Source organism: Aptenodytes patagonicus, chromosome 4 (genome assembly GCF_965638725.1).
Source record: "Aptenodytes patagonicus chromosome 4, bAptPat1.pri.cur, whole genome shotgun sequence".
Taxonomy (NCBI): Eukaryota; Metazoa; Chordata; class Aves; order Sphenisciformes; family Spheniscidae; genus Aptenodytes; species Aptenodytes patagonicus.
Window position 1 is genome coordinate 60,676,817 of NC_134952.1, and position 13,345 is coordinate 60,690,161.

Here is a 13,345-nt window from a genome sequence, read left to right on the forward strand (position 1 = left end):
AATACAATTTATTTTCCCCTGCCAGAGTTTTAGAAAGTGTCAACGTGATAGAACAATTTTGGAGGAAAAAAGGAAAAGCCACAAAAGAAAGCAAGCTTCTCCATTCCTGCTTTATTTTACTCTGTAGAAACTCTGAGCTCAAACTATTCCCATCCTGTGAAAAATCATGCACCATTCACAGCTGCTCAGTAAGCAAACCTGGTTATGTACTTGTGAACTAATATAATCAGTAATTATTATATTGATATTAGACAAAGATACAGGTATCAGTGTTTGATAATGGTTTGCAAATGGTTTCTATGCTGTTGAGTGAACTATAACTTACACTCCCAATAGGGACTGAAATGAAGGATAATCCTCAGGTCTTCTATGTACTGTTACTAGTAAATTGTACCAAAAGTTTGTGTGTTTGTAAGGGCTATTTTTATAAGCATTTGTTCATTCATTCGTTTTTCTTCAGTCTCATTAAAAATTAGCATATTAAGCAGATAAAGTGGAATTCAGGTTGGTCAGTTTTAATCCTGACTTCAGCAGCTGTCAAGAACTGGAACCTGACTTTCCCCATACTCGATGATAGAGTCAACACACAGCTAGAGAGATGCACATCACTAAAATATAGCTTTTCCCTGTGAAGCCACCCTTTTGCTACATTCACAAGCTCTTTGTGATGGAATAACCAGAAGCCAAATTCTGATGTCAATTACAGTGGCCTAATTTACCTGTCATCAAAGCCGTGACTTTAGGTTTACCTCACTGTAATGGAGATCAGAGTTTCGACTAAATATTCCATATATGCAACCATATAAACATAATACTAACTAGTAAGTGAGAACAAGACTAACATCTTGCTTTATTTCCATTTGTAGCTTGCATGGTAAATTAATTGCAATGATAAGTGCTTTTTCTCGTGTCCTCACTTTATTTTCACCTTTGTTCTTCAAGAGGGTTATTGATTTCTCTCCTCTTCAAACGCCGTATGATCTGGCAAGTCAAAGGGGATCATTTCAATGGTAAGGAGTGGGTCAGGACATAACCCTGAATAGCAGAACTAAAGAAATGCCATTTCTGGGTGAGCTTGTTGTTGCATTAGCAGTGCTGTTGTATGTGAAGAACCCCAAACCCTCTTCATGGACTACTGTCAAAGGCAGTTGGTGTGAAGAAACGCCTACCTGAAGACGGCAAGGCTCAGGGACCAGAGGACTAGTGGTTTCCTCAGTTCAAATTTTGCTCGTTTGTTCATGAGGTGCCGACCACCAAATATAAAGGCAGCATACAGAGCTGAAAATAGGAATGATTTCTTCCTGCAAAACAAAACCAAAAAACACCTGTCAAGTATTTAATTAGTATTAGATACACAGCAGAGTCACATCTGGACATAACTGCCAAGGGCTTGCGCATTTCCTTGAAAGGAAACTCTTTTGAAGACACTCCTGCAGCCCAGCTGAGATTATCGTTAGTGTATGAACCTACAGGCCTGCACACAGGGCCAGGGCCAGGTGCAGGCAAAACTGACCCTGGGGAAGTTCTGAAAAAGGACAGCCAAATTTGGCTCCCATTCTTCCCCAGTTTCTGAAGACTGAACTTCTGTGAGGAACAGAATAGATATTGCAGAGCCCAGACACACTTCTGCAGGCACAACACAGTTGATGCTTGAACCAGCTGATGACGTTTTGCGGCTCATTTATCTTTTTCGTATCAATTTTTGTTTCCTACAGGCTCCTTGCTACCTGGCAGTTTAGTTTCCCATTGTTTCCTCCAAGAAGACACTTAAAGATCTTGAGCACTGCAACACAACATGAAGAGCCTCATGAAAAGCAGAGAACCAGCAAGGAGAGGTCAATAGCCCCATTAAGCAGCGACCATGCTGGGTGGCATTGCCCTGCTGCACAAGCCCTGCCTGCGAGTGCCGGTTCAGAAAATCCAGTGAATTCGCTGAAAGGTCAAGCAGGGCTCTGTTAAGGAACTTCAGTGATACTCTTAGAATTGCAAGTTTTATTTTTAAAACTGCCTGATAGTAGTCCAGCTCAGCAATAATCAGCAAACATTTGAACTCTGCTACTATAACTCACTGTAAATCAACCATTAGAGGTCAAAAATAGATTCAGCCTGGGATTCCTTCCCACACAGCACAATATTACATTGACTAAGACTTAATGATGTACAGCATTAATGGTGGCCTAACTGGATGGGCATATATTTAGGAACAGATTTTTCTCTACAAAATCTATAATTATACTCACAAATAGCAGTGGACTATGGCTTTGCACCAAGAGGTGCTGGTTCTTTTTGGACCCCAAAAAAGAATGACAAACACTCTCAGGAAAGGTAACTACTTCGTTAATATCCCAGAAAAGGCAGCAGCAAGCTACAAGATCTTATGTTCCTTCTTATGCTGGAACCCCGAGATGATGCAGCATCAGACAGACCTGCGATCAGGGCATGGCATGCTGCCCAGACTTCCCGTCAGGGGCAAGGTTCACCCACATTGAGGTCTTTAGAGTTTTTATAGGATTTTCAATTGGATGTTTATATGAAAGTATGTTGCTTCACCTCGAGATAAAGACAAGGACCTGTTCATGGTGTCACTACTGGTGCCAAGTAGGTGCCACCTCCAGGCTCTTCCATTACGATTAGCCAGCTGAGGGTACCCCATGGCAAGGGATATGGGCAGCACAGCACGGTCCTGAAGGCCAAGCAATACCTGCAGCACAGTACAGCACAGCACAGCACATGTCTGCGCCTGCTCAAGGCAACTGGTACACAGATCACGAGCTCCTTGATGGACAAGGGTCTTCCCGTGAGGTCCATGAAAACTAAGAAAAGCTGTAGCAGCACATCTGATTGAGAGTACGAATAAAGCACATGCAGCCTTCACCAGAGATAAATGAGTTTTATGAAGAGTCTGAAAGCTAAGTAAAAGCGGAGCCCATAGAGACAGAGGCATATCAGTATGTGTGCAGCAGCACGCCATTTTCTGCCCACTTAGAAACTCCTCTGTTTCTATTGACACGTTTATAGCTCTGTGTTGCAAAGCACAGGTAACTGCATGAAAATCCGACTGGTGCTCTGCACCGAGAAGGGAGGACCCGGTGCCTGTGGTCCCCTGGGTGAGCTTTAGCATCCACGCTGGCACAAGCCCCAGGAAGACCAGGACGACCACAGAGCTACCGCCCTCTCACCTTGCGCATTGAGACGGTCTAATTGCCATGGTAATGTTTATCGCAACCGGGTTTTGAAAAACACAAAGCTTTGGCCCTTATTCATCTCATAATAAAGAAAAAAGCATCAATTTTCACTTCTATGGTCTTGAATTTCACAGTCAGGGAAGAATTACCACATTTGATAGCATGATTGCTATTTAGCTTGGCTGGAGGTCAGTAAATATTTGTTAACTAGTTTGGGTAGTGATGAACCACCTCAAACTTGCTCATACCGAACCACCTAACTATTAAGACAAGATTTATGGGTTACGGGACAGGAGCAGACTCTCAGTGTGAGGTTGGACTGCTTCCAACTTCCTTCCCCCTGCAGCCTCTTCAGCAGCGGTGTGCAGAGCAGCCTGTCGCCAACCTGGGCACGGGCGTGGGAAGGCAGAGGGAGTGTGATGGGCCGTACCACAGTCTGCAGTGCTCTCCTGGCTGCCCCAGGGCATCAGGAGAGACGTCTGTTCTGCATGCTTCTGCCCCTTCAATCCCACAAAAGTCTGGGCTTACAGCGCTCAGCGCAGACAGACAGCAATGCACACAACGAAGTATGGAGATATGCATACACATGTACGGCCACTCGAGCCAGGTCACGGGCAGGGGCCCTACAGGAGGGACCCCACAGGCCCATGCCACGCGGGAGGTGCAAACCCCCCACCTCACGACACTGTAGTGGGAGTCCCTCGCATCAGAGGCAGGAAAGGCCTGTCTTGCACTGGTCCATGCAAGGAGCTCCAAAGCAACCGAGAGCAGTGCAGGATGGCATTTCAAGCAGTGCAGGATGACATCTCGGAAAAGACCGCAACACAGTGCTGCCATGCAGGTGCCAACAGGATGCAGGCTACATGGGCTGGCATGGGAGGAGGTCAGGATTTAAGAACAGTAGCTAGAGATACTTTGCGGGAAGGCAGGCAGGCAGGAAGCAGTTCAGTTCTGGATCAAATACAGCCAAGACTTCAAAGTAACGGTTCAACTTCAGTTCCAATTCAAGAAAAAAAGACCAGTCTGAATGAGTTAGCAGCTCAGGTCTGTGCTCTGTTTGACTCCCTTCTTCCTGGGCAAGATACTCTATATATTTATACCAAGTAACATTTCGTTTTGCTTCTTATTACTGAAACTATTTTTGGTGAGTTCAGTCAGTCTATTGAGGTCAATAGTTACATTATAATACTTAGAACAGATAAATTTTAGGTCACTTTTAACAGCTTTGTAATGAGTTCAGCATTATCTGCCATGATGGTAAATGGTATTCCCAGTATACAGCTTGGTATTGGCGGTAGCAGACACGAGAAGATTTGACTGCACGCATGATGTGAACTGCAAAGAGCAGCTGTAAGCAGTTTCAGACAAGGAGGGATGCAGTAATAGTATCTCCTATCAGAGGTAAGCACAATACTGAAAAATTATTAGGCTGATTTTGAAAACATCTCTCTGTTTTGACACCTGCTGACAACTTTTGATAACTTTTTGCATCCAAAGGACTTTGAATTTTCCCCTCTTTGTAGCATAATAATGGTTAAAAGGACCGGGTAGTCCAGGTGATATAGTTATAAAAGGGTTGCAGAGTTATGTACCCTTAAGATAATCTGTTTAACTGCATTAGACTGGTATTAACCAGCTTCCTACCAGTATTTTTATGATGGATTTTCCTGAAAGGTTCATGACTACAGTCTGGTTCCTGGGCTGGTGACACAAAGCAAGGGCAATCTCACAGCATTCAATTGTATCTGATACGGTTTTAGCCAAAGGAGGCTAATATCAAATGAGCATTTTTAAAGACAGAGTTTTGGAGTTGTTCTGGAGCACTGTAACTTTTCAATACTATTATCTGAAGAGAAACTAAATAGAGCAGAACGACGACAAAAAAATTAACCTTGGAACTAAAAAAATAAAAAATCCCCCAAAGCAATTCAGTAACAGACTTGCATCCAATAACTCCAACGTTAGCACATTCATATGTTTGTCTTCAATTCTGTTCTGCAGGGTAACACAGTAGACATAAAGACAGGGCTGCCAAATCCTCCACATTTTTCTGGCATTTCTGTTTCTCACAGTTGTCTCCCACCTTCCTACATTTTCAGATTTCAGGGACTAAGTACTATCTCTACTGAATACAACTCCATGTTTCCCCGTCGAAAGTTGCCAACTCTTTCCCCCAAAAGGGAGGCAGGGGAATTTTCTGGAGAACCTATAAAATGCTTTGCTCAGGCTGGGGTTTACTACAAGAAAGTGAGGCAAGAGTTTGGGGCTACAGGCTGAAGATGTGAGGCAGATCTTCCAGGATGCTAGCACAGAGGTGGCCGTATCACGAGGCAAGGGGACAGGCAGAAGCAGCTGACGCGATGGGAGAAACAGAAGAGAAAGGATGAATGGTAAGCCTGGCAGCAAATGAGGGGAGCTGGCAGCCAAGAGATGGACGTGAAGCTGGGACAGCATGGAAGGGAAGGAGGCTTGAAGTCCTTTCTCTGCTGAAGCCCCTGGAGGGATACTTCTTGCACCCATGGGCATACCAACGAGCTCAAGCTATCCACGCTGAACACAGAGCTTTGGTCACTCTCCTGCAAAAATCCTACAACAGGGACAGGTGGTATTATCATCCCCCGGACCACAGCCCATGGGTTCTGCTTGTCCCTCTGCACTGTGTAAACCATAGGCAGGTGATGTGTTTTATCAAGGATGGATGAAGGTTTGGGCACTGATGTGCTTTTTAGAAGCTGAAAACCTTCATTAGGTCTGCCCTGTGGCAGAGGAATGGAGACAGGAATGAAGAAAAGGAAAAGAAGTATAACTGAGAAGAGGAAGGCAGAAACTGGGGCTGATAAAGGAAGACAGAGGAAATCCACCCCACCAGGAACAAAGCTCCTCCTCGTTCGCAGCCAGGGAGTCCCACCCAGGAAAGCCCACTCAGGTATCAAGGAGCAACAGGGAGAGATCAGCCATCCAGCCTCAGGCAGGAAAACAAAACACGGAAAGGGGTTTTGTTAATAAGCACGTGTTAAATAAGCACGTTACTTTAAAAATACTGAAAATATATGAATTATCACAGTATTCTAAAATAAGGGGCCAAAGACTGAGGGTAAGCCTCATGCGCAGCAGTGCGAGACATCCCGGCGTCTCTGATGCAAAGTGAAATAGCCCTGAATATTGCAGTGCCACTGAAAGAGGTGGTTTCAGCCCAGGTGCACTGTTGTTATTTTTTCCCCTGAAAATAGCAGCCTGAGTCATTATTGTAGAGTTGTCTGATGTTAATGAGTAAACTGAAACAGATATAGATATGTGCTATAAAACGTAATATTTCCATAGGTTTTTCTTTAATTATTAAGGACAAAGGACAACCCTATCATAGATCTTTTAACTATCCTTTATCATGTAATACAGGGTTATCCTCATAACAGCATTCAATAGGGGAGTAGTAAAGCGAAGCAGTGTTAGCCCCCTCTATTTACATTCTATAGGGTTTTAAAAACTTTTTTTTTAATCAAGATATATTTACTTTGCACAGGCAGAGCTCATTCTTAAATTCATTACCACTTCTTCATATGCTGTAAAGGGAGCACAACAGGTAAAAAAAAAAAAACACTGCAGTTGCCAGAGCAGAGTGCTTCTGGCAAGTAAACAGGCAATTTCAGGCTCGCGATGTTTTTCTTTTGGCCTTCATCACCATTTTATTGACTTAAAAAAATAGGTTGTACTGGAAAAAAAAGAGAAGAAAAAAGGATGCTTGGTAAGATGGAAGATAAGGCACTTTTCTTACCGGTTTCTCCCAGCTTTCAACAGAAAACAACCACCACCACTTGTGTTTATAATTGAACCTCCTAACTTGAGAGTCTAATTACAGTGCTTTAACCTGAACCAGTGTAAATCACACAGCACACCTGTGTCCACAGCTCACAAGAAGTGGCTGGTAGCCTTGGCAAAGTTACTTTCTCTCTGGTGCTTATTTAAAAATCACACATTCTGTACGTATAAAAAAGGGCGTGAAAACGCTTCTCAGTCTCTCAGTGTTTCTACCTCAGAAATACTGTCAAAGCAAACCTTTCTCTTTCTCCTCCCAGATATAATTTTGACAGAACCAGCAAGAAGAGATCCAGTGTGTGGATATGCGAGATCTGCATATGAAGACATAACCTGTACTCCTGGCTTTGATTTGAGTTTCTGCGGCTGTTTCCCATTGACCGTACCAGCCTTAATAACGGACAGAGAAGGACATGCAGAAGAGGAAGACCTGTCTGATACACACATGCCAACACAGTCTGATTTATTCCTACAGCTCAATATCCTTTGACATTTATATTTAGAGCAGCAACGACGACAGTCACACACACGGGTAGGTGACTCACTGATGATGGTCTTTGACGTAACAGGCTTTCAGAGAGTAAACAGGGATGTATCTCATACCAATCCTCTGAGCCCTTGATTTCTAAAGCCTGCCTCTCAAAAGACCATTTCAGCCTCCTCGTGACAGGTACTGTCGGATATGCAGGTCTGTGCTCCCCCCAAGGCTGGGCAGCTCCCCAGGCACCCCTCTCCCTGCTGGGAGCAAGGGAAGAGGAGTCGGGGCCCCAGGAACACATCCCAGCCAGGGATTGCTATTTCCCCACATCTGGCTTTTCTCTGGGATCCTGTTCCCATCACCCAATTCATGTCATTACTGACAGACAGTACCTGTATCATCGGCCCAACTCCTTAACCCACAGAAAGGAAGGAAACACGGCGCTCGGAGGTTGCCAGAGGGACTGCTGCAGGAACTGTCCCAAGCTTGACTCGGCCGAAAAGGATGGAGGAGGATAAGGACTTGCGTGTGCATTCCTTGCTCCACGAGTGCTAACAGCTGAGCCGAGGCATAGCCTGAAGCCCAGGTCCCCCACTGCCCAGGTCAGAGCGGGAAGGGTGAGAGCTGCAGGGCCAGCTACCTCTGAAGAGTAGAGCAACTATTTTTTTGCGGTGTATCACCACGTCACAGCCCGCTGTGGTCCAGCCAGAGGCCTGGCTGGAGATAGCCCCAGTTCCCCACCAGCAAGGGGCTGTGCCCACCTGAGCCTTCCCCCACATCGCATTCAATCAGACCCAGGAGCAGGAAAGCACTCCCAGGTCATGCCGTCGGCAGGGCAGGCAACAGCCCTAAAATTACAGAGAGGAGAAACAAGGGCATGGCAGTGCAGAGGCACGGGGGAAGGTGGCTCATGTCCTGCACCTCCCTGATGGCTGCATTTGTTTTGTGGCCAGTAATTTGTCACACTCATGCTTGTAGAATATACGTGTTACAGAGTATTAGCCATAAACTAAAATGTGTGCAGCTAGGGACGAAAACAGCAGCAGCAAATTTTTCTTGCTTTCCCTTTGTAGTGGGAAAATGTAAGAGAAGCATAAGGGTGAGAAAATGAAGTTAAAATTCAGGGACAATTTTTTTTTCAGATAGAAGAGACAAACTCAGCTCTGAAGTATATGAAGTCCCTTATTCTTTATAAGCCTCATATAGGCTTAATGGAACAAACCATAAACCCTTAAAAACCCATAAGCTACAATCCAAAATATAAGGAATGTCACAAGAGAAAATGACCCCTCAAATGGAAAACGCTTCAGAAAAAAAAAACAAAACCACCTCCAAAACTTTGGGTTTTGAAACCAGCTTGCCAAAATTTTGTTATCACCGAAGGGAAATCAGCTTCATCTCTGGCTCTGCCCCAGATTTTCTCCACTTTTAAATTATGCTTTGAATGGGGACCCACCCAGCGGAGATGGCAGGTGCTCACAGTGACGACAGCCATCCCTGAGTTTTCACCTCACACGGGCAGCAGTGGAAGTTGCAGCCCGGTGGGCCAGATTGCCGGGGTGAGCCCCATCGTACCCTCCTACCCAGCTGATATCCCAGGTGACACTGTTCAGCCTGCGCCAAAGCCTGCGTCACCCCATCTTCAAAGCCTCCACTCCTCCCCAGGGATGGGCCAGCACCTGACCTCACTGTTACTGACACTGATCATAAGTAACAACCATTTTTGCACAAAGTCCCCAAGATTTACGTCACCAGAGCTAAGACTTGAATCCAGCCCCAGAAGAGTCATAGGAGCCTACCGGCAAAATGATGACCATCCCTGTCCCTGTTAATAGTCTTCATAGCAGATCAGTGTAGTCAGAGAAACTCCTTCTCTACTGGGAGCCTCTGCTAAATCCATCTGCATCACTGACAACTTACCTAGTTCTTAATACAAAGACTTGGGGTTATAACAGGTGACAAAGCAGGGTGTCCTGGTGTCCCCCTGGACCCACCATGGGTTTCTCCAGGCTTTGCTGGGGCTTTCAAGCAGTCGGTGGAGAGACGGCAGAGAGCAGGGAAGCCAATGTAGGTCACGGGCACTGCAGTTCTGATGAAAAGCTACAGTACCTTCACTTTTAATTTCATCAATGTAAATTTAAATCTCTGGCCTCCAGAGTAAAAACCTGGAGCTAGTAAACACAACTACAGCTGAACTTGGGGACTACTAACCTACATCTCTCCCAGTTGAAGTCATTCTGTTTGTACCCATGTCTCACCTGAAAGCGATTAACGAAGATGCTAGTGGAGGTATGTCATATAGACATAGCATGAAAATAACTAGATCTCCTTACTGCCTTACTCATTTGATCTGCTTTATCTGATCAAAACAATCAATGGTTATGACATTTAGTAAGTTTACACTTAAAGGAGTACATAAACGTAAGGCCTTCAGATCCAGGAAGATCCCTGAAGCAACTCACAGATGTTATTTATATAGACAAGTGCTGCTTTTTTCACTGCTTTGGGGATAGATATTTATTTATTTAACAGAACACAACACTATAGTTAACACATCAATAAGAATATTTTACTAAAGCTACCTTTGCCCCTGCGTCTGCAGGAACGCCTATGCACCACAGTGGCATGGTCAGGTCTCTCTACCATTGCAAATGCAACTTGTGAACAGTCTTGGAAATAATGTCTGTTGGATCTCAAAAAATATTTAAGTAGAAAAAAAGCAGTCATTCAAAATGAAACGTGGAAAATGTGGGGATTGCAAGCAAGCGATGTGTTGTTTTTCTATCTATCTGCCCTAAAAGACATTCCAGCAGACATTGCTCCCTTCCAGCCTTCTGCAATATGACCTCAGAAAATGATGTTGCTACAACTGCCAGTGGATTGCAAAATACAAACAAACAAAAACCGTTCTGATTTTCCTGAGAGCGTTCCCAGCCAAAAAAGACATGCAAGATTCTCCTGTGGAGCAACCTTAGAAACAGGGCAGCCAAAAGTCACGTACAAATAAGCCCTTACAGCTAGGGCTTGATGACCACCTTATGGAAAGGATCGCTTCATAACTCTTTCAGTGCCGGAAAACATTAAATTATCCTGGAGGAAACCAAACTGAGGTGATGCCTGAAAAGCATAATAAATTACAATATACACTTACCACCCTTCTCCTCCCCATCTAAAGACCTAAAACCATATAGACAGATCAGAGCAAGCCAACAATGCCATTCTGTGGCCTATGTCTGATTAAAAGGGGATACTGGTACCAGTGGCATTGCAGTAATGGAACTGCGGAATAAAACGTCTTGCGTTCAAACCTGTAAATGCTTATATACCCTGTGGAAGAGAAGGGAGCAATCTGAGCTCATAAAAAAGGACATTTTGGTAGAGAAGCAAATGAAAGAATATTTTCCAGCATCCCTTACTGAAGAAAAATCAGGTCATCTGGAGAACAACCACTTGCTCTGACCGGTCCCGCAGTACTTTTTGATACATGATGTCAAGGACTGCTTGATGTATCTAATAAAATCTTCAAAGACATCTCACCTTTGTCTAGTGCTGAGAGATCAAGTGACAAAGGATGCTAATGGAAACACTGCAGCAAACCTGGACCTAACTCTTGACTGATAGGAAACTAGCAAAATCCAGATAAAAAATCGGGCAATCTTGCCATAATCTTTTCAACCACCTCTCTAAAACAAAGAGCCCTGCCAAACAGCCGTTTTCCTTCTTAACCAACTGGGAAGCAGGTCAGGACAAATACAAAGGCGTTTCAGCAGTGCTCGAAACTTGCAACAGGGAGCAGTTCAGAGTAGCTAGGAGGCAGGTTTACATGCTGCTACCTCCTTACAACACGATGCTTTGCAGCTTGCCCAACGTGTCCACCAGCAGAGAAGGTAGCCGTGTGAATGAGCTGGCTACGCTATCATTATCAAATGGCATTTTCATGAACCAAACCCCATGTCCTGGTTTCGGCAGGGATAGAGTTAATTTCCTTCCTAGTAGCTGGTACAGTGCTGTGTTTTGGATTTAGTATGAGAACAATGTTGATAACACACCGATGTTTTAGTTGTTGCTAGGTAGTGTTTACACTAGTCAAGGACTTTTCAGCTTCCCATGCTCTACTGACTGAGAAGGCTGGAGGTGCACAAGAAGCTGGGAGGGGGCACAGCCAGGACAGCTGACCCCAACTGGCCAAAGGGATATTCCATACCATGTGACGTCATGCTCAGCATATAAAGCTGGGGGAAGAAGAAGGAAGGGGGGGACGTTTGGAGTGATGGCGTTTGTCTTCCCAAGTAACCGTTACGTGTGATGGAGCCCTGCTTTCCTGGAGATGGCTGAACACCTGCTTGCCCATGGGAAGGAGTGAATGAATTCCTTGTTTTGCTTTGCTTGCGTGTGTGGCTTTTGCTTTACCTATTAAACTGTCTTTATCTCAACCCATGAGTTTTCTCACTTTTACCCTTCCGATTCTCTCCCCCATCCCACCGGGGGGGAGTGAGCGAGCGGCTGCGTGGTGCTTAGTTGCCGGCTGGGGTTAAACCACGACAGTCCTTTTTGGCGCCCAACGTGGGGCTCGAAGGGTTCGAGATAATGACAGGTTTGATTGGAATGTGCTAGATCGAATTTATACCTGTTATAGCTGTTTAGCTATTAATTGGCAGGCTCCTGTGCTTGCCATGGGGCTTGCTTGCCTTACTGTATATTAGAGTCCAATGCTCGTTAGTGGCTGTTTTTTGCTTTCACTGCTTGCTGTACTGCTGTACTGCTTATCATCGTATTCTGCTGTGCCTGGGAACATTTTGATAACGCAATGGCGATGTGCCTGGGCTGGCAGATGGCCAGGGCATCGCTGCTGTTTCTGTGCTGCTGTACTGGACAGGCTGGAACTCCAGTGTGAACTCGAGTCGAAGGGACTGTGACCTGTGGATGAGTCCATGCGGGAGCAGGACACCCCAAAGCGTCTGTGGCCGTGGATAAGCCCATGCCAGAGCAGGTACATCTCGAAGCGTCTGTGGCCGCGGTTACGTTTGTGCTACAGCAGGTTTACTTCTGAAGGGACTGTGGCTGCGAGTAAGGCCACGCTGGAGCAGGTATATCTCTGAAGACATTGTGGCCCATGGAGAAGGCCGTGCTGGAACAGGTGCATCTCAAAGTGACTGTGGATAAGTCTATGCCGCAGCAGGCGTACCCCTGGAGAGACTGTGGCTCATAGATAAGGCTCCACTTGGAGCAGGTACTACCCTAAGGGACTGCAGTCTGTGGATAAGTCCAAGCCGGAGCAGGGGCAAGGGGAGGAGTTCATTGCAATGTTAAACCCGATGGTTTGATCCGAAGGGACCAGGGGTGGAGATTGTAATGGAAACACCTTTAAATTGTTGTAACCCGGGATTTGAGTTGCATGTTATAGGAATTACTATAGCAGAAACCCCTTGTTGCTAGCCAGGCTAGGAGCAAGGGGAGGAGTTCATTGCAATGTTAAACCCTATAACCTGGCCCAAAGGGACCAGGGGTGGAGATTGTAATGGAAATACCTTTAAATTGTTGTAACCCATGATTTGAGTTGCGTGTTATAGGAATTACTATAGCAGGAACCACCCGAACAAGTGGAGGACAAGCCTTACAAGAAGCAGTGTAAGTGCAGCAGTGACCCGACCTGAGCTGGCTTTGGTACCCAGTAACTCCACGCAACACACCACCTCTCCTGGCCTGAGTGACCACCATAACAGATGGAGCCCAAAGTCATGGACTAAATGAACTCAGTGGATATTTCATGGACATTTCTGGACATTTTACAGACATTCCACAAGGGTGGTCCATAGACTAAGGGAATGATATCTGTGTGTTATATCAAAGGATGGAAAGTGGGGTGGTT

At 45.3% G+C, this 13,345-nt stretch overlaps 1 protein-coding gene across 1 annotated transcript in view; it reads right to left on the bottom strand.

Annotated features, from left to right (window-relative positions):
* ELOVL6 (ELOVL fatty acid elongase 6) overlaps nt 1-13,345 on the bottom strand; it is an 80,485-nt gene that overhangs the window by 24,688 nt on the left and 42,452 nt on the right. Inside the window, exon 2 of the mRNA XM_076336899.1 lies at nt 1,170-1,301. Within this exon, the coding sequence (XP_076193014.1) occupies nt 1,170-1,301 (132 nt within the window). The remainder of the gene's footprint in view (nt 1-1,169; nt 1,302-13,345) is intronic.